The sequence below is a fragment of the Sorex araneus genome, chromosome 1, assembly GCF_027595985.1.
Source record: "Sorex araneus isolate mSorAra2 chromosome 1, mSorAra2.pri, whole genome shotgun sequence".
In the NCBI taxonomy this organism is placed as follows: Eukaryota; Metazoa; Chordata; class Mammalia; order Eulipotyphla; family Soricidae; genus Sorex; species Sorex araneus.
The window spans coordinates 32,843,202-32,865,810 of record NC_073302.1 but is presented as its reverse complement, the minus strand read 5'-3'; the positions used below and the strand labels follow the sequence as shown (position 1 = coordinate 32,865,810).

Genomic DNA, 22,609 nt, shown 5'->3' with positions numbered 1-22,609 from the left:
TTCAGTTTCTGAATCCATTTTGCCACCCTGTGTCTCTTGATGGGTGCGTTTAGACCATTGACATTGAGAGAGATTATTGTCGTGGCGTTTTGTGCCATCTTTCTGTAGGAGTTTGTTGTGCTTGTAGGGGTTTTTCTTTTCTTACAGGAGCCCTTTTAGTCCTTCTTTTAAGTTTGGTTTTGAGTCTATGAAGTTCCTTAGTTCTTGTTTATCCATGAAATTGTGTATGGTTCCTCCGAGTTTGAGTGAGAGCTTAGCCAGATAAAGTATTTGTGGTGAGGCGTTCATTTCATTGAGTTCTTTCACTATATCCCACCATTGTCTTTGGCTTGGAGGGTTTCCTCTGATAGGTCTGCTGTGAATCTAAGGGGTGCTCCTTTGTATATGATTTCTTTTTTTGACCTTGCTGCTCTTGCAATAGTTTTAATAATGTAAACCTTGGAGCTAGTTAAATGCACAGTACCAGAGAATTAAGCAAATATCTTATGGGATAGTTACGTTTGGACACATCTTTAACATCAATGAAACATGCTTGTGTTCTAATATTAAGTTATTTGTAGAGGCTGGAAATTTGTGGGTATAATCTTTTTTTCTTCTATAAAAGAATCTAACTTTAATTTTCTGGCTCTATATCCTGAGAAAAAGAAAAACAGGATGTGTGTCAAGAAAGTTGATACGTTGATTGAATTGCATTTGAATTCAGAGAAGTATAATTACTTGAATAGGTGCCAGGCTATGATTTCCAAGTGCAGTGATGCTGGAAACAGTATATTTATTGCAGGACCTTGGAAGCTATGCTTGTGGGGTTGCTGCTCCATATAATCATGCCTTTAGCACAGGAGACATTTTTTCCCCACTGACTTATTGTTGTGTTATAATTTTAGTATTGGGGGGCTTAATTTCATGCCTCATTCCTGCCACTCTCCTCCCCTAACTTTCTAGTAACCATCCCTGATTTTACCAAGTCTAGGAGTTAGTTTTTTTATTTCTATATGGTACCTCTCTGGAGTGCAGTATGAATATGCCTTTTAAAAATTAAAAATGCGGGGCTGGAGCGATAGCACAGCGGGTAGGGCGTTTGCCTTGCACGTGGCCAACCTGGGTTCGATTTCCAGCATCCCATATGGTTCCCTGAGCACCGCCAGGGGTAATTCCTGAGTGCAGAGCCAGCAGTGACCCCTGTGCATCGCCGGGTGTGACCTAAAAAGCAAAAAAATAAAAAATAAAATAAAAGCATCCTCTCAGAGACATCAGTCACTTGCAGAGTGAAAAATTTTGAAAAAAAAATCAAAAATCAAAATAAAAAATGCGGGGGGGGGGGGAGGGAGGGAGGGCTGGAGCAATAGCACAGCGGGTAGGGCATTTGTCTTGCATGCAGTCGACCCGGGTTTGATTCGCAGAATCCCATATGGTCCCCCGAGCACTGCCAGGAGTAATTCCTGAGTGCATGAGCCAGGAGTAACCCCTGTGCAATGGCGGGAGTGACCCCCAAAAAGCGAAAAATAATAATAATAAATAAAAATAAAAATGGAAATTCTTTATGGTCCAGCATACCACTCCTAGGAATTTATCCAAAGGTTATGAAAACACTAATTCGGAAGGAGATTTGCAGTCTATGTTTTTATAACAATTATTCACAGAACAGGGGATCAATCAAGGACAATGAGACTTTTAAGCACCATGACCCCTGATCCTCCAATGTATCTGCTGTTCTTGTCCCTTAGCTGTACTGCTCTGTTTGACCACAGCAAAGACACATACTGAAGGAGATCATGTAATACTGGTCATTTACGAGTCTTGTTTCCTTCCAAACATACCAGTGACAAATGTTGCTTGTGGTTGTCTGGGGTCTGAATATTTCATAGACCCAAAAATTGTCCCTTGTGTATCTTGTAAGAAAAACCCATGATTTATAGTTATAGATTAAAACACTAGTAATAACATAAACTTAAAAGCATTTCTTTTTGCATTTTGGGTCACACCCGGCGATGCACAGGGGTTACTCCTGGCTCTGCACTCAGGAATTACTCCTGGCAGTGCTTAGAGGACCATATGGGATGCTGGGAATCGAACCCCGGTCGGCCGTGTGCAAGGCAAATGCCCTACCCACTGTGCTATCACTCCAGCCCCTAAAAACATTTTTTAAATAAAAGATATAGCTATAATCTCCAAGACCTAGTAATAAAGTTAATTTTTCTTTACTTTTATGTTTTATGTATATTTTCAAATTCTAGATGAATGTATTATTCCCAAATTGAAAGATAATTTTAAAACAAAATGCATGTTCTAGTTCTCCTGGGAATAATTAGGAGATGACGAAACTTTAACAAGACTTGAATATTAATTCTAATTAAAAAAATGTGCAGCCAAAAATAGAAAAGCAGAATTTTGTGAAGCATTTTCTCTTCTCTCTCAGCAAAAATGATAGGTTTTTTATTCTAAGATTGCCAGCAACAACTCTCCCCTCAAAGATTACAGATTCTGATCATCTCTCTTCCACCAATTCCTTTCCCCAAATGATACACATTGGCATGGGTGGACTGTGAGCTGAGAACCTATGGTACTATTCTGACTCTCAGTTGTGAAGCCCTGATTGACCAGGTAAAATATGTAGCCAATCAATAATACTAGCAGGACCCCCAGATATAGTCTGTAAATGATAATGGTAAGAATGTCCTCTTTTTGTTTACATGTATTCTGTAGTCCTTGTCTAATTTATGCTCACCACAACCCAATAACCCAGTCAAGTAGAAAGGGAGTATCTCTTCATAGATAAAGTGAGTGGGCATCCAACTCCTTTTATGTTAAGTTGAAAATATCAAGACTTGACAGCATTAACTGACTTGCTAAAGGTTCCAGCTAGTTCTGCATGTGATTGGACAGATGGCCACCCATTTGCTCCCACTTTCATTTTTCTCTCAAATGAGAAGCATCGCGAGCAACCAGGGTTGATTGCAGCTGATGGGTTAAAGGCAGAGAGTCATATGGCTTTGGAACCTTGCTGATAGAGCTTGATCTTTTCCCAAACCCTGAAAATAAGCAACAGCAGGACACAAAGCAGAACTCTTCTGATTCCCGCTGACAATTCCTGGGAGGAAGGAGCTGTGTTCATTTCTTCTGCTCTATCCTAAAGAGGTGTGCCTTGTGCAATAGCAGCCTTTGTTGAGCCCTGTGATGAGTGCGTGGCTCAGCATGACCTCTGCTCCTGCACTTGCAGCCTTCATTCTGTTCATGCTACAGAGTCATCCTTTCTGAGGCTTGATCTATGCAAAGAGGCAAGGTTGCCAGCCTTCAGTCATAGTAGGACATCTGGCGAGTCATGTGGTTTCCTCAGACTTGGCTCTCTGGCCTTTAAATTTAAAGAGGGACTAGGCTGAATGATCTTTAAGATCTTTTCAGTTCTAATATTCCAGAAGACATGATAAAACTGAAAGGAAAGTTCCAAACGTCAGATTCCCCCTGTGCAGAATTATGGTGGTTTTGGTTTTTGATTTTGGCTTTGGGGTCCATACCCAGTGATGCTTATAGCTACTTCCAGCTTGGTACTCAGGGCGACCGTGCTGTACTAGAGATCAAACATAGGTCTCCTGCATGCAAAGCATGATTCCCAGCCCTTTAAAGCTTTGTCTTCCAGCTTCAATTCCTTTTAATATTCATTTTCTGTCTCCTCTAGAAATAGAAAGAAGGCCAGACTCCTCTTGGGTAGTAGTAATAACAACATGGGGTTTTTTGGTTGTTCTTTTTTTTTTTTAAGACCTATGCTTAACCGTAGTAAAACCTAGCACTCTATTGTGTCTTTGTGGATAGGTTTTACCAAGTCCATTGATAAAAGGAGAGCTGCACGGAAAAGGCAGGAGAGAAAGTACTCAGCCCTCGGTTTGTCCTGCCATTTCCTATTTCTTCTCCCGGGCTTTGCTGTCAGTGAAGATCAGCGTCATGTTGAGGCAAGGTCCCAGGAGAGAAACTGCACAGGGCCAGGCCACAGCTGTCCCAGATCCGTAGGAACAGTTAGAGCTTAAGGGGATATTGTGTTTAGGATTGTTTAACCAAACGTGGTGTCCCCTGCTTCAAAGAAATCTACAGGATGCCTTTACCTGACCAGGTGGAAACTCTGGCCACCCACTGTCTCAGGCCTCCAGAATCAACTCCTGTCTACTCTACTCAAGGGCTGAGAGCCTGTTTGGATAAGAGGATTTAACTCAGCAGAGAATCTGATTTACCCTTATTTGATCTCAGCCCCAGAGCCACTAAGCAGGAGAAAGTGCCTATTAGACCTTTGTCGTGGCCTCACAACAAAGTGACAGGGGAGTATTTAGTACGGAGGCAGCAGAAGCTGTGACTCCTGGCCCCAGAGCACTGAAAGAGCTCGGTAGCAGGCATGCAAGTGAGCACGCATGCCTGGCAGAGACTCATTTAGAATGTGCTGGGAAAGGAAGAAACAAGTACAATTTGATGGAAATGGACAATTTGGAGGAAATTGTGACTCTTCATTTGGGAGCGAGGGTGGGTTCTGGGCCATAAGCTCTTCCAGCAAATGTAAAAAGCGCAGAGCACAGCGTGGGTCACAGAGCGCGCACTCAATGCGCGTCTGTTGGCTGCCTGACAAGGGCGCAGCTGCCCGAGCAAAGGAGACATTGTAGGACCTCATGCTGCCTCCTAATCTCTCCCAGGCTCCCACAATCTCATCTGCCGAAACTCCTGTTAACACTTTACCTCTCAAGTCTTTCCCCACAACATGGGTTTTTTTGGCACATCCTCACATAAACTTTTTTTTTTCCTGTATGGGTTTTTAAAAATATTTTTGGTAGATTTTTGTTTGGTCATGCATGACCATAGCTTTCTGTTGCTAATGTGCTATCTTTACAATATGTAACAGTCTGGGAGAGATTTATAAAGATCCCCATGAATGACTTGAAAAATGACTTGAGGAAAAGAAATTTTCTCATTTTCTGTCCATGCTGCAAAATAGGAGTGCTTCACATCATCTTTACAGATTATTTTTCTCCTGATGCTATCCCACAGAGAGATGTGATTGAGAAGATGCATCTCCTTGTGAAGAGTGACTAGATTATTGTATTTAAGTGTTTTGATCATTATCTTCTTGAAAAGCAAATTATTGTTTGTTTAAAAATATTGATGGTAAGTTGACCTGGTGATCACAATGCATTCTCTTTTTATTGAGAAAGAGTAGTTTACAGCTAACTCAATCTGAAGTTTAATTTCTCTTATATCCACTGTCTAAAAAGGGAGGAGGGGAAACATAGCAGATGCATTGTTTTGGAAGGGCACTGATACCTTTGACTGCATCTTAAAATAAGTGCCAAGTAAGGACAAAAGCAACTGGTGTTGGCGAGGATGTGGGGAGAAAGGGACTCTCCTTCGCTGCTGGTGGGAATGCCGACTGGTTCAGCCCTTTTGGAAAACAATATGGATGATTCTCAAAAAATTAGAAATTGAGCTCCCATTTGACCCAGCAATACCACTCCTGGGAATGTATCCCAGAGAGGCAAAAAGGTATAGTAGAAATGGCATTTGTATGTTTATTGCAGCATTGTTTACAATAGCCAAAATCTGGGTGGGGGGGGAATGGAGTGCCCAAAACCAGATGACTGGTTAAAGAAACTTTGGTACATCTACACAGTGGAATACTATGCAGCTTTTAGAAAAGATGAAGTCATGAAATTTGCATATAAGTGGATCAACATGGAAAGTATCCTGTTTAGTGAAATGAGTCAAAAAGAGAGAGGCAGACATATAAAGATCGCACTCATCTATGGGATATAAAGTAACAGAGTGGGAGACTAACACCCAAGAGTAGTAGAGATAAGGAGTAGTAGAGATAAGGTCTGCCCCACAGCTTGGAATCTGGCTTCACATGATGGAGAAAAAGGCAGCTGAGATAGAGAAGGGAACACCAAGTAGAGGATATTGGGAGGACCCATTCAGGTTGAAAGATGTGAGCTGAAAGTAGACTATAGACCGAACATGAAGGCCACTCAATACCTCTATTGCAAACTACAACACCCAAAAAGAGAGAGAAAAAAAGGGAATGCCCTGCTGCAGAGGCAAGGTAGGGTGGTGGGGGATCGGGTGAGGGAAGTGAGAGGGATACCGGGATCATTGATTGAGGAGAATGGGCACTGGTGGAGGGATGGGTAAACGATCACTATATGACTGAAATGCAAACACAAAAGTTCGTAAGTTTGTAACTGTACCTCACAGTGATTTACTAATAAAAAAAAATTTTTTTAAATAAAATAATAAAACAAGTGCCAAGTAAAGATGTGGCCCAAATAGGATAGACATGCCCCCTGTCCCAAGTAAGACTTATGGGGGACCCCAGCCCTCAAAATACTTACTATCCTTGTTGCTAAGTGATTTTCAAAATCCCATCACCCAAACTGCTTCTATTCCACAGCAGCCTTGCGCGATAAAAGGCATCAGAAATGTCAACTTACACTTAGCTGCAGTGAAACAGGAGTCAAGTGCTCTTGAACCAACCAAAGCTCATTAAGTGAGAGGACCAGCTCTCTCTTCAGTTCTGGCTTGTCAATGGTACTCAGCATGCAGATTAAAGTGGATTGTGAAGATGTCCACAGTCAGAACTAGTTACACAGTCTACATTTAAACTCTCTCAGGGTCACTTTTATAACAAAACCACCATAACCCTCTTTAACCTGGGACTATTCTTATCTCTAGAAATCTGCAGAGGAGAATGTCAGAAACATCTGAAGACCCCAGAACTGAAAATGTCATAGTTACTAAAGTTAGGAACTGTGCAAAGAAATTTCTTGTCCTCAGAGCATAAGATACCAAAAACTCAATAGGAAAATCTATTTGTCATCCTCTGCTGTCTTTTAAGAGTCCTGGTGACAAAGATGGAGGATTTGATGACGCTGGTGTATTTTCATCCACATTGTCTTAAGAGAAGGTGGCTTGGTAGCTGTACAGTTTCATAAGATCGTCACTGTCACTGTCATCCCATTGCTCATCGATTTGCTCGAGCGGGCACCAGTAATGTCTCCATTCTGAGACTGATTGTTACTGGTTGTGGCATATTGAATACGCTATGGGTAGCTTGCCAGGCTCTGCCGTGGGGGCTCGATACTCTTGGTAGCTTGCCAGGCTTCTCCAAGAGGGGCGGAGGAATCAAACTCAGGTCAGCCACGTGCAAGGCGAACGCCCTACCTGCTGCGCTATCATTCCAGTCCCATAGAATCATAAAAGTGAATAAAAACAAGAAGAAGTATCATAATATACCATGCTAGCCCCGAAGAGCTTCACCAAAATAAATTAAGGTGAAGCTCAATTACCTGGTTTCTGTTTCAATTTACTAACCATCTAATGTTAGTTTCTACCATAAATACAAAGATGGCAGAGGGCCACAAATATGATTCAATAGGCTGAAATGCAAACTTTGGATGCAGGAGGCCTAAGTTCTCTCCCCAGCATCACGTGGTCCCTGAGCACTGCCAGGAGTGAAACCCCCACTCCCTCTTCCCCACAAGTTCCACACTAGTAGGAGCCCTTAAGCACTGCTGAATGTAGCACAAAACCAAAATATGTTAAAGCTACAGCGCCTTAATGGCCTTCTAGTATAACAGAGAAACTGAGACCCAGAGAAGGTAAGTGACTGGACCAAAATAATAAAAAGAAAAGTAGAATCAGAAAGGTTTAGTTATTTGTGTAATGTCATATGTCCAGAAATAAATAATCTATGAGTTCCATTCCATTTATATTTGGGAAATAGTAACAGTGTTGACAGTGCCAAATAATGAAATCTCCCTGATAAAATATTTTAACCAAAATCATATACTCTAGGACCAGAGAGATAGCCCTGGGGATAAGGTGCTTGCCTTGCACGCCACCACTGACCCAGTTATGACTTCCCACCCCACCCCCTACCCCTACCCCAAGATTTCATATGCTAAAAATAATCTCGAGCACAGAGCTAGGAGTAAGCCTTGAGTATAGCAGGGAGTGATTAAAAAAGCATATTCCAGAAACACTAGATGTCCTTTTTAACGACAACCACATTTATATCCCCTTATAATAGGAAATTATAATACACCTTTCAGAAGACTGTTTATATTTAGAAATCTGAAAATTCATGCATGATTTTTTCATTTATGCTGGAGCAATAGCACAGCGGGTAGGGCGTTTGCCTTGCATATGGCCAACCTGAGTTTGATTCCTCCTCCCCTCTTGGAGAGCCCGGCAAGCTATCAAGAGTATCCCACCCCCACAGCAGAGCCTAGCAAGCTACCTGTGGTATATTTGATATGCCAAAAAAATAACAAGTCTCACAATGGAGATATTACTAGTGCCCGCTCAAGCAACTTGATGAGAAATGGGATGACAATGACAGTGACAGTGATATATCTTATTTATCACTTACCAGAGATTCTGTAAAACAATGAGGAATAAATAATCTAAAAGATAACACACAGGGGGAGAAAAAAAAGATAACCCACCAACTGCTGCACTGTTTCAAAGTTGTTTATTTGCCATTTATTTTTGTCCTATTTGAAAACAACTACATCAAGGTGGAAGTTATTTGTTTACATGAAGTATATTTATTTTTCTCTAAATGTCCTGATGTCACTTGGATCGGTATTCATCATAGCTTGGGGGCAGGGAGAAATGCACCCCTAGAATTCATTTACTGTTCATTCACAGCCTGGTCTGTCTGGCCTTATAATTTGTCATCAGAGAATATTCTTGTTTGCTCTGAATGATTTGGTTTTTTCTAGCCAGCAATCAGAAAGGCCAGCATAGACAGGGCAACGAGGACCAAACACATGGAGAGTGTCACGTGCCCCAGCTGCTCCCTAAGTAACATAGTCGATCAGAGTATGTGTGGCAAAGATACAGATGGAGGAAGCTAACCATTGCCAAAACCAGACTCATAAATCTGCCAGAGTGCACAAAATGATTCTCTCTCTCTTTCTCTCTCTCTGTGATTTTTTTTCTTCTTGTGATTTTTCCTTCACCCCTCCTCTCTCCTTCCCCATCTCTTCATCCAGTGTGAGATGATAGCCTATGTGTGTGATTAGTAAAATAAAGGAAAATCAGCAACATCATCCCACTCAATGGAATCTGAGCACTGCATTATTTCATCAGTAACTTCTCTGGTCCTCATGCTCTTCACGGAAAGCTGGGAATTATCATCCCTTTAGTTATAAAATGACTCTCATCCTCACCCTCTTTCTGTTTTCCTTATGTAAACATTCATTGTCACTGGATATAATCCAGGCAAGGTCAGTCTCTGGATTTATAGATTAGTATATATCCTTCCTCTGAACCCAAGGGGATACTCTTGCTGATTTTATTTTAAGCTCTACCCCTCAATTGTGACTTGAATGTTGTTGGTTATTAGTAACAGGTCTTATGCTTTTTTTGCATTTGGCATGAGTCTTAGGTTGTTTTACATATAAATTTATTTGAACTGCACTCCCTTTGAATGTCAAGTTGTGTTTAATCTGCTATGCCTTGGAGTGACTTACTAAATTTATATTTATGTGTATGTATAAATGTTTGCATGCATGCACACATATATTTTTAGAAAGAACAGACTGTATATAGATTTTCTCACTTTTTTGCTTACTTTTTTACCCTCTGTATGAGTGGAGGGAATCTAATGGAGAACTTATACACTTTACACTATCTTTCTTATTAAATAAAAAAGTTTTAGGCATCTAAAATGGGTCAGACAAGTAATACTTAGTTCATTCTCCATCCCACTTCCCTGATTTTACTTTTTAACACATCATATGTGATCTACTTATTGTTTTATATTCCCTTCTTCCCTACTAAGTATCTATTCACCTCTTCCTGTGCTGCAGTCATTTCTGAGAGTGTGGAATCTGCCACTCCAAAGCTGTAAAATGAGAGTCAGCAAATTAATTAATTTAGTTTAAAAGAGATGATTTTGTATGCCTTAGTCCTTGATTTTCATTTACTCCTAAACAATATAATTTGTGCTTTCTGGTCCATATTCAGCATTTTCTGATGTTTTCAACATCAGAGAAATTAGGGCCATAGGCTTAGAAAGTGCTTTAGAGATTGAATCTTCAATTCATTCAAAAAATATGAACAAAACCTACTATCTAATAATCCCTTTGATTATCACCAAAGAAATGCAACATTATTTGCCAGAGGATATTATAGTCAAATGAAAAGGGGGATACAAACAATAATTGCAATTAACTGGGAAAAATTCAGGATAGTGACTCTATAAAGTTTTATATGGGCAAGACAAAGTCTTTTCCTAATGACCTGACAAAGGCTTCGCAGAGGCAGTGATATTTTTCAGAGTCCAAAAGGATAAATAATAAAATGACTTTATTCTTCATAATCTATCTCATTAAAAAGCACTTTAAAAGACCTTTACCAAAATGATAAGCTGATCCATTCAAGATGGATTAACAACTATATCATGCATTATACTGGACTAGGCACAGAGTTACAGCCAAGAATAAAGCAGGCAGTACATATCATAATAATACTATGTAATTATTTGTGATAATAAAAAGTAGAAACATAAGGTAAGAGATTAATGTACAACAAGAAAACCTAAGCTAAGTATGGATATCAGAGAAAGTTCTATCAAGAAAATTTTATTTAATATCTCTGAGCCTGCATGAATTTATTTTCATCTGTTCACTAAGATAAAAAATAATTACCGAGTTCTATCATGCCCATTAAAGACTTACAAAACTCCTTTCTACATTTTTTTATGTAGATAAGTCTTAAACATGGAAGAGAGGCTGTCGTTTTAAAGCTGTCCAAACAATTCCGTGTCTGAGCATCAAAGCATTATAATTTCTAAAAGATGTTAAGCACAAATATTTCTAATTTTGTCCAACTGTTCCCACACAGCACCTTATAAAGTGGTTCTAATGTTTGCTTCTCTTACCTTGAATTCTATTTCCGCTGGCTTCCATCCAATGCTAATTTGCTGATCTCCCTCTGGGCAAATTCTGAGCCCTCTGCCACCTACAATCTGTGTGAGTCTGGCCTCTGTCCAGGGTCTCACTGTCCTTTCCTGGTGGATTTCTCTCTACTTTTGACTCCAAAGGATCGTGTTTTCCAATCTATCTGTCCATTCTTTGTCTGGCTGAGGATAGATACTGTCCTTCAACCCCAGAGAATTTTGACTTTTTAGTGTTATGGAAAAAATGTATTGTTATGTTGAATTTAACTAAGTTTTAAAGACTGCATTGTCAAAATAATTAGCTTAGGCCTATACAATTACCTTATCTGCCTTTCCCATTTTCTCACGTAAGTCAGTTGAAACTAGCACTCTACCATTTCAAGAGCACACCAACCAGATTGGGATGTCCCCAGAGGAAGTGGGCCAAAGGCTAGAAAACTCCCTAAGACTTCATCTACGGGGAGGTTAAGGGCTAGGATTTCCGTGAGACAGACCACATGAAATATTCACTCTGTCTTCCTTCCTCAATAAAATTTATCTTGCTTTGTTGGGGTTTTGTTGCAATACCTACAGGCTTTATGCTCAGGAATCACTCCTGGCCATTTTCAATGGACCAAATGTGGTGCTTGGTACGGAACCTGAGTCAGCCACACTCAAGGCCAGCACCTTAACTATCCCTCCAGCCGTAAAATTTTGTTTCTAAAATGAGAGATAACTATTTACTAGATTCTGGGCTGGGGGTTGGGTAGGGTGAAATAATATGTTGAACCTTAACTGGGGGAGCTCAGTCTTTGGAGATACATTGACATTTTTCATATGATGGGATAAGAATTATGGTAAAGGGGGCTGGAGCCATAGTATAGCGGGTAGGGCGTTTGCCTTGCACGAGACCAAACTGGGTTCGATTCCCAGCATCCCATATGGTCACCAAATCAGAGCCAACAGTGATTCCTGAGTGCATGAGCCAGGAGTAACCTCTGTGCATTGCTGGGTGTGACCCAGAAAAAAAAGAAAAAGAAATTATGGTATAGGTCTAAGGATTTTCTGCAATTTAAAAGGATATATAATTACTTCATAGCAAGTGGCAGAGTCTCTGGGTCCTGGGGTGTATTTGGCATCAGGGATAAAATATGACTAGAGCAAGGCTGGCCTTCCCAGGAAGTGGGGAAATCAATACAGGAAACGACTTTTTTTAAAATTTATTCTTTTATGACTCACCATGTGGAAAGTTACAAAGCTTTCAGGTTTAAGTCTCAGTTATACAATGCTCGAACACCCATCCCTTCACCAGTGCACATATTCCACCACCAAGAATCACGGTATACCTCCCCCCAACCCCCATCACCCCAGCCTTCCACCTCGCCTGTGTAACTGATAAATTTCACTTTACTTTCACTTTACTTTGATTACATTCAATATTTAAACAAAAAACTCACTATTATTATTTGGAGTTTCTCCCCCCTAAAGTCGGACCTGCTGAAAAGGAAGCATTTGATAATTTGCAGGAAACGTGACTTTTTAAAAAAAATTTTTATTAGAGAATCACTGTGATGTACAGTTACAAACTTATGAACTTTTGTGTTTGCATTTTACTCATACAGTGATCGTTTACCATCCCTCCACCAGTGCCCATTCTCCTTCACCAATAATCCCAGTATCCCTCTCACTTCCCCCACCCAATCCCCCACCACCGTACCCTGCCTCCTTGGCAGGGCATTCCCCTTTGTTCTCTCTCCTTTTTGGTGTTGTAGTTTGCAATAGAGGTATTGAGTGGCCATCATATTCGGTCTATAGTCTACTTTCAGCTCGCATCTTCCAACCCGAATGGGTCCTCCCGACATCCTGTACTTGGTGTTCCCTTCTCCTTCTCAGCTGCCTTTTCCCATAGCGTGTGAAGCCAATTTCCAAGCTGTGGGGCAGACCTCCTAATTCTTATCTCTACAACTCTTGGGTGTTTGTCTCCCACTATGTTATTTTATATTCCACAGATGAGTGCAATCTTTCTATGTCTGTTCCTCTTTCTGACTTATTTCACTTAACATGATACTTTCCATGTAGTTCATTGCAGTGCTGTTTACAATAGCCAAAATCTGGAAAAAAACAGAGTGCCCAAAAAACAGATGACTGGTTAAACTTGACTTTTTTAGCACTTTGTTCTTGTAATGCATAAATTACATGATCTTTCTGATGTTCAAGATCATTTCAGGCATTTTTTTTTTTGTAGATTGTGTACTTTTGGAGGAGAGAGATGTTGGAAATCTATCCACTCTCCCCTGCCACTCCTCCTCCAGTATATTAGCCAAGCAATTTGTGATAATAATAGTAATAATATGGTGATGACAGTGCTGATGTGTCTGTCCATGATAATAATTTAGCAAGAACAACCTTAACCTCTTTATGAGCATAGTATATAAAGCATCACTATGTTGTCTATCTTTTTAATGTCTACTTAAAGGACTGTTGAGATATTATAGCAGGTAAAGCTCCCATCCTGCACACGGCTAACCTTGGGTTTAATCCCCAGCACCATATATAGTGTCTTGAGCCTGACCAGGTGTGATTCCTGAGTGTAAGCCCTGAACACTGCCAAGTGTGTCCTCCATCACCAAAAAAGAGAGAAGAAAAAAGTCCACTTAATATGTAAAATCAAATAGTGTGAATCTTATTACATAAATCCTATTACATATCAAGTAGACATTGTAAAGTAAAGATAAAATACCCAAGGAACATAAGGCACAGGAGGGTGAAATAATTTTTCAAAGGTTATCCGAGCTAGTAAGTTACAAACCTCATCATTAAAACCAGGAAAGTCTGATCCCGGAATTTCTTTGCTTAACTGCTACACTTTCACATAGTAGTTACTCAATAAAAACAGTTGTTGAATTTCTGCTTAACATTGAGAACATAGAAAAATAAATGTATGGTACAAAAATACAGGATATAATATTTTAGTGGAAATGGAACTACATGCCATATTTTGAAGCTGTTCCAGGCACTACAGCCACATGCCTGAGATCCTTGGTTCCATTCATGAAAGGAAGGACAGATGTTTGTAAAGAATTCTAGCTTTAAAATTCCATAGTTCAGGGTTGGAGAGAGAGTTCAAGGAATAAGATGTGTGCCTTGCATGTTGATGACCCCACTTTGATTCTCAGTACAACTAAAAAAAATGTTTTAAGTAAATGAAAAAAAATGTATAGCTTAAAATTGTATAGTTTCTCCTACCCATGTAGCTATTTATTTATTGAGTTATGCAATGCAATATGTATTGACAGGGTAATAGACCCACAGTACTCTTTCTAGGCCCCACTTATGTACCCATTTAGATGCTGTCATTTTTATTCATCTCAACAAGTAATTCATAATTAACTGAAAAATATAAAGCAAGGGGATTATTAAAATATTGATACTTTTCTAAAAGCACAACTATAGTTCAGAAGAACATTTTTTATATCACAATCTTTTGGGGACCTTTTGGAATTAGGAAAATAAAAATACTATATAATATTAAGTGTGGACTTTTGCACCCAGTTTTCCTGTATACCAATTTCAATGCCTCCTCTCTCACAGAGTTGTATACTCTGGAAGGTGAATTATTTAGCCTTGCTGAAATTTATTTTTCAGTTGTAAAGCAATGATAATAATATCTGCACAAGAATCTTGTGAGAATGAATAAATGACTACAATAAATGCCTAGCTTTCTATAGATAATGATAATTATTTAAATTTAGGCTTTGTAATTTATTGATGGCTCTCAGTCCTCAAATATGGCAGTTTCAGAGTTGGTAATATCTCACCCAAGCCTCTTAATAATTTCAAGTGGGAATGTGCTGAACTGGACACTCTAGGAATAATGGATAAAAATAAAATGTAGTCTCTATCATCAGGGATCTTAAAATCAATATACGGGCTTTATGATTTAAATGGTAATATGTATTAGAACAAGATAATGAGAAAGGTGCCAATGATAAAGGGACTGTCAGCAAATTCATGGTAGAAGAAATACAATTTAAACATGTTAGAAGAAGGATTTATTATGTAAATAATAGCAGTGTAAACCACATAATGAAGTAATAACTTATAGTAGTATGCACATATAATGCTTTGTTGGGCACATTGGCTATCCTAGTCATTCCTTATATTGCAAATTTTTATGTGAGTTAAAAAATTCCATCCTCGCCCAATCCTTATGAATTATATTAAAATGTATTACTTCAACTAATATTTTATACTATCTTACAATATAATTTTATAGCCTGAAATCTAACTTAAGTGATTATTGCTTTCCATAATTCACTGAAGGTTTGATGCAAGCTATTTAACTCTCCATCTTTCGATATATATTTTAAAGGATCGTAAGTTATTAAAAAAATGTTTAAGTCACTGTTCTTTTTCATTAGACTTGACATAACTTGATATTTCTTACTTAATATTTCTTACACATTCCTTTCCCAGATTTTTATTGGTGAGATATCCATGTATTTCATAAAATCAACCAGAGAGTCTCTGATTGCCCAGGAGAAAACAATTCTGACCGGAGAATGCTGTTATCTGAACCCTTTGCTTCGAAGAATCATAAGATTCATAGGTAAGTACAGGAGCCTGCTGAACTGAGCCCAGAATTTTAGGAATATCTTACTATATATAAATTAACACATTTAGTAAAAACTAAACTGAGCTATGAAAGTATTAACTGTCAATCAAAAAGTTGCTTCAGAAATTTTCCAGAAAGGGATGTAAATTGAATCTGGTGCCAAGTCAGATTTTCATCCGCTAAGTGAGGTCATCAAATATCAAATATTTCCTCACATATATTTAATTTTGACTTGATATTATCATACACCATTTAGCTGAGTCAGACAAAGGTGGATGCAGAAGGACACCTTAGTAAAATAAATTTTAAAATAATCAAATTTTCAGATCGAGATTTCCCTACCAGTAGTTTAGTTATACTTAGAACTCATCAGTGTGGGAATCTTTATCCATTAGGTTCTTGAAAACAATACATTTACAAATTTAATAAAAGCAAATACTTTTATTAGTATTCTTGATAAGAAATGATTAAGGTATAACTCCTCCTTCTAGGTCTTTCATTAAAACATCTAAGATAGGGGCTGGTGCGATAGCACAGCAGGTAGGGCATTTGCCTTGCATGCGGCTGACCCGGGTTCAATTCTCAGCATCCCATATAGTCCCCTGAGCACGGCTAGGAGTAATTCCTGAGTGCATGAGCCAGAAGTAACCCCTGTGCATAGCCAGGTGTGACCCAAAAAGAAAAAAAAACTAAGATAATGCAGATAATGACTGAGAATGAATGGCTATAGGTAGGAATATAGATCTTACAGATTTTCCAGGTGGTAAGTAGTCAATAAATAATTATTATAGTATTCTGTTGATCTTCATGGGAACTTGGTAAGCACACAAAATGTAAACATAATAAGAGTATTTAAAAACTGTCCAACAATGGGGGAAGTAAGGATCAGAAGAAGCATGCTCTCAACTCTTTTGGTTTGTCTTAGTCCTTTAACCTGCCCCACTATACCCAAAGAAAAAATGTTGAATTTCCTCAAAAAATGGTTAGCTCATTACAAATATGCAATAAACTCTATGATGATTGAATTGGGAATGAGGAAATAAATAGAGTGGGAGATAAAGAAAATCTAATTTAAAGAAGTATCCCTTAGCATTCAGAGTCTGCAGCACTTCCTATGTGGTCTCTGCAGAATGCCCTGTAGTGGAAGAATACAGAGGGCTTATTGGAGCTACCCTTGATTAACATAAGATCACTACTTTCTAGTTTGCTCAGTGCAAACAAGACTAGAAAGCAAAACCTGAAGGAGAAATGAGTCCAAAAGGGAATATTTATTATATAATATACCAGGGACTGGAACGATAACACAGCAGGTAGGGTGTTTGCCTTGCACGTGGCTGACCCAGGTTTGATTCCTCCATCCCTCTTGGAGAGCCTGGCAAGCTACCAAGAGTATCCCACCTGCACGGCAGAGCCTGGCAAGCTCCCCATGGTGTATTCAATATGCCAAAAACAGTAACAACAAGTCTCACCATGGAGATGTTACTGGTGCCGTTTGAGCAAATAGATGAACAATGGAAGGACAATGCTACAGTGCAGTGCTACTGGACCAGACATTTTATATACATTAGTTAATTTAATCACCTGGCAGGTAGGTTATAGTTCTAATTGTGTGGATGAAGACTGATAGAAATAAAGTAAAGTAACTAGCGAAGGTAGGAATAGACAGGGGAAAGGTGAAGCATTGAGAGGCTTATGAATAAGCTCACATATATATTTGTTGAGGAAAGGTTTTCTGGCCACTATTTGATCTTTTTACTGCACATGTAATTAAAACAATTACTCAAAACTGGATGCTATTATAATTAAGTGTAATTATTTCTTTAAGTAAGTCATTTTTCCTTATCAAAGATAATCTATACCAATATGTGACCTACCCAAGCTGGGACAGAATCTAAAGAAACGGGAATTTTAACTGACATCTCATTTATATAGACTTGCCTATGTCTATTAGCAGGACAGGCTTTGTTCACTGAGGTATGTCAGAGGCCCCACAGTCCAGGAATGAGGTCTGCTGATTGCCTATTGTAGTACACCAGATTCCCACCTGAGTCACAGAATTGAGTGAAGGCATGCCTCAGGAAGACCATTATTAATGCAGCAATTTCTCACCCAGAAAGAGCATCAAAATCTTCTCTTTGTAATCAGTGACACATCTGTCCCTTTGGATCTATCATCTAAGCTAACAAAAATCGGGATTCTGAGAGCATAAGCCAGTGATATTCAAATAAGATGAGCTCAAGTTGAACAGCGTAAGATACTAATCATAGGGAAGAGATCCTAGACTAGGGAGACAGCCAGCAGAAAACATGTAAGCCACAGGGAAGTCCAAGAAATTAAAAAGGGAAGAAAGATTGCTAGATATACTTCATGCTTTTTTAGCCCCAGATGTGTGCCCCATTGCTAGAATCAAAATCCTGGAGGCCACCCTAAGCTATGCAGGAACTTGTTAGATATGTAAATTCTAGGCCTCATTCCATATCTACTGAATTATGAAGCCTCATAATCTGTTTTGTAAAGAGCCACCCTGGTAATTCTAAACCATGCTAATGTTTGTTAGCCACAAGTTTAGACTGTTAAAATTTCTTGCCTCTTTTGGACTGGAGAGATAGTACAGTGGTAGGGCACTGACCTTGTATGCAGCCGACCAGGTTCAATTCCAGGCACTCTAGATGGTCCTGCAGGACTGCCTGCAATGATGATGTCTGAGTGCAGAGACAGGAATATACACTGAGTACTGCTGGGTGTGGTCCCAAAACACACAAAAATTTTTTCCTTGCTCCTTTAAAGGGCACCTTTTTATCTTACTTTCCAACTTGGCTTCACCTAAACCCCACATTAATACCATTCACTTACTTGTTTTTGTTGTTTTTTGTTTGTTTGTTTTGGGGTCATACCCATGGTGTTCAGGGCTTAATCCTGTCTTAATGTCCAGGGATTATTCCTTGTGGGGCTCAGAGGACAATATGTGCCAAGAATTAAACTCGGGTCATTCAAGTGCAAGGTATATGCCCTATATATGCTTCTCCCCCTGGGAGAACCTGGCAAGCTACCAAGAGTTTCCTGCCCACATGGGAGAGCCTCGCAAACTCCCCCGTGGTGTATTCATATGCCAAAACCAGTAACAATGCTGGGTCTCATTCCCCTGACCCTGAAAGAGCCTCCAATGCGGCATTGTTGGGAAGGACAAGTAAAGAGAGGCTTCTAAAATCTCAGGGTTAGGATGAATGGAGACATTACTGAGACCGCTCAAGAAATTTGACGATCAATGGGATGATGATGATGATATGCTTTACTATCACTCTGGCTTGCCCTGCCCTCTCCAACTGACGATTTTATGGAAGACTTTGTCACTGTCATCCCGTTGCTCATTAATTTGCTCGAGCAGGCACCAGTAACATCTCTCATTGAGAGACTTACTGTTACTGTAGAGAAAAAAAATTGGGGGGTGCTTTTGGGTCATACCCAAAATTCTCAGGGGTTACTCCTGGCTCTGCACTCAGGAGTCACTCCTGGTGGTGCTCAAGGGACAATATGGAATGCCGGAGATCAAAACCAGGTCGGCCATGTGCAAGGCAAACGTCCTGTCTGCTTTACTATCGCTCCAGTCCCAGAGAGCAAAAATTTGATTAAGTAGTTTACTTAAAATTTTTAAATGCATTTCCAGTGTTAGGCTGTGATGTTTTATATTTGCTCTTGTTCATATGCTACTGCTTCTGTCCAAAATATCCCAGTACCTCACTTCCACAATTAAAGCTGGCCAAATTTTGTATTGCAAACCACAGTACCCAAAAAGAGAGAGAGAGGGGGTGGTGAGGGAGGAGAGGAAGAAGAAGAAGAAAAAGAAGAGTGCCTGCATAGAGGCAGATAGGTGGAATGGAAGTGGAAGGAGGGAAGCTGAGAACATTGGTGGGATTGATGGGAAATGTACACTGGTGAAGAGACAGGTTTTGGAAGACTGTATGACCAAAACCCAATCATGAACAACTTTGTAACTGTGTATCTCATGCTAACTTGGAAAGGAAGAGGAAAGGAGGGAGGGGGTGGAGGGAGGGAGAGAAAGAGGGAGAGAAAGGGAAGGAAGGAAGGAAGGAAGGAAGGAAGGAAGGAAGGAAGGAAGGAAGGAAGGAAGGAAGGAAGGAAGGAAGGAAGGAAGGAAGGAAGGAAGGATGGGGGAGGGAGGGAGGAAGAAAGGAAGGAAGGAAGGAAGGAAGGAAGGAAGGAAGGAAGGAAGGAAGGAAGGAAGGAAGGAAGGAAGGAAGGAAGGAAGGAAGGAAGGAAGGAAGGAAGGAAGGATGGGGGAGGGAGGGAGGGAGGGAGGGAGGGAGGGAGGGAGGGGCAGGGATGGAGGGAGGGAGGGAGGGAGGGGCAGGGATGGAGGGAGGGAGGGAGGGAGGGAGGGACAGGGAGGGAGGGAGGGACAGGGAGGGAGGGAAGAGCCAGCAAAAAGTTTCTTTTGACCACACTCCTCCTCCCCCACAAGAGGAAAGCTGGCCAGATCCTGCTTGTTCTTAAAAATGCTTTTTATGCGTTACCACATTATAAATCCAGAGAGCTACCTCATCTTCCAGGACCTCACTCAGCCTTCTGCCTTTTCTAGGCAGTTATCATATCATTGTAATTACTTGTCTGCTAGTCCTTTTATTTGTGAGCCCTTGGAAGGCAATGACTGCACAATTTTTATTTTGAATAAGCTATGTAGTCCCAAACACATGGCACATAGTAGGGTTTTTAATACAAATTTTTAAAATGAGTAAAGAAGCAAGAATGAATTCTGTTAAATCACAAATCTGTCTGAACTACTTTTATAAATGCTGATTCTTCAATATTCACTTGCATCCTGCTTAATTAACTTTATTACCAGCCTTCCACTTGTCCTAGGAAATTAAAGTTCATTAAGGAAGAGAAGGTCAGAGTAGTAGAAGGTGGAGGAAAAGCCTTTTTATTTTGAGGAGGGTAACTTGGTTTTTCAAGAGTATTCAATTTAAAATTTTTTCACAAGAAATATCATGCTGCTTGAATAAAGAACCTTTAATGGAGATTTTTTTTTCCTCTGAAATAAAGTGAACTAAGTAGCAGTCAAAATATGTTAGAAATGTTATTGCAATGAGCTTAACAGTCTCTTTTTCTAGTCCAACAACCACCAAAATAATACTATGGAACTGGCAGTAGAAAATTACAACTGTTTTAGCTAACTATTCTAATTAAGTGAAATGCTATGACCTTTATATTACATTTTATGATCATCTTAGAATCCATTACAAGTAGTATTTTGCAACAAATGCTTCATGTTGCAAAATGGCTAATGAATGGATTGGAGGGGTTGTGAGTTTTAAGAAAAGAACGCAGTATTCTGTCAAGGATGAGGAAGAGACTTGGACCTCTAGTACATTTCTGATGAGACTACGTTGATAAACATGTTCTGTAATTTGGTGGTATATTTCATTTGCCTTAAAAATAATTGTCAGTTTTGGGCCAGAGCAATAGTACAGTGGATAAGGTGCTTGCCTTGCAAGCAGCCAACTTGGGTTAGATCCCCGGCATCCCATATCGTCCCCAGAGCACTGCCAGGAGCAATTTCTGAGTGCAGAGCCAGGAGTAACCCCTTAACATTGCCAAGTGTGACCCAAAAAGTAAAAGATATAATAATAAAATAATAATAATAATGTCAGTTTTAACTCAAAATTACTCTTAAAGTAATCCGTTATAAAGAAGCTATCAGAGATATAGATCAATTTCATGGGCTAAAATTATTCTATCATACTATAAATTTAATATTTTTAAATAAGACTACCCCCAGAATTGCATTTTAAAGAATTTTTAGAAAGGTAAAATATTAATAATATGATATATGAAAAAGGTAAAATCTTATTTATATGCAACTATTCTATTTTATAATAAAATAATTCATTTAGGTGTGCTTATATGTGTTAACATCACTGTATCACTGTCATCCCATTTCTCATCAATTTGCTCAAGCAGGCACCAGTAACGGCTCCATTGTGAGACTTGTTGTTACTGTTTTTGGCATCAAATACGCCAAGAGGAGCTTGCCAGGCCCTGCCATGCGGGCGGGATACTCTCGGTAGCTTGCTGGGCTCTCCGAGAGGAGCAGAGGAATTGAACCTGGGTCAGCCACGTGCAAGGCAAACACCCTACCGCTGTGCTATCGCCCCAGCCCATAATTATAATAATAATCATAATCATAGTAATAGTAATAATAGCTGCAATGAGGACCAAATGCAAAAACTACTGGATAGCTTAGACATAGGAACTCAATAAAGGCTCAGTAGAAATACAAAAGGAAAAGAATGAAAATAGCAATGCTCACAGCAACTAAGATCTCAGACAGCAACTGCCCACTACGTGCTCTGGGTGGTACTTTAGTTCCCCTAAGTAAACAGTGGTGGGGAAAGGAACAGTAAGCAAACATCAAGAAGTAGTCATAGGACATATTTGCATAACATCTTAAAGGATTTGATTTATACATACCATAAATAAATATATGATTTATATTTACATATGTTTGGTATATATATGTTCCATAGAGAAGACTGAAAGAAAGTGTTCTCATTGTTTCACTTCTGAGTAGGATAATAATGAATAAATTTCATACTTTGCTTTTTATTGTATTATTTCTTTTCTGTGGTGCGGTGTTGTGGGGGGCATACCTTAGGGCCACACCTGAGGAACCATATCTGGCTCTGCTCAGCACCTATGCAGTACTTGGGGACCATGTGGGGTGCCAGCATTTGAACCAGAGTTGCAGCTACAGCCACATGTGAGGCAAGCATCTTGACCTTTGTACTAACTCTACGGCTCTCTATTATATTATTTCTAATTTTTAGAACAAGTATGTAGAATTTTTAAATTATAGGGGCCAGAGAGATAGTACAGCTTGTAAGGGGCTTGCCTTGCATGCAGCTGACCCAGGTTCCATTCTTTGCATCCCACGCAGTCCAACAAGCACCACCAGGAGAGATTCCTGAGTAAAAAGGCAGGAGTAACCCCCAAGCATTGTAAAGAGAAATGGATGAAGTAGAAGCTCTTCAGAATTGCTGTTTTTACATAGTTTTTCATGC

General features: G+C 39.6%; 1 protein-coding gene across 1 annotated transcript in view; it reads left to right on the top strand.

The window, feature by feature from the left end:
- PLPPR1 (phospholipid phosphatase related 1) overlaps positions 1 to 22,609 on the top strand; it is a 290,512-nt gene that overhangs the window by 231,331 nt on the left and 36,572 nt on the right. The window contains exon 5 of the mRNA XM_055120712.1: positions 15,392 to 15,524. Within this exon, the coding sequence (XP_054976687.1) occupies positions 15,392 to 15,524 (133 nt within the window). The remainder of the gene's footprint in view (positions 1 to 15,391; positions 15,525 to 22,609) is intronic.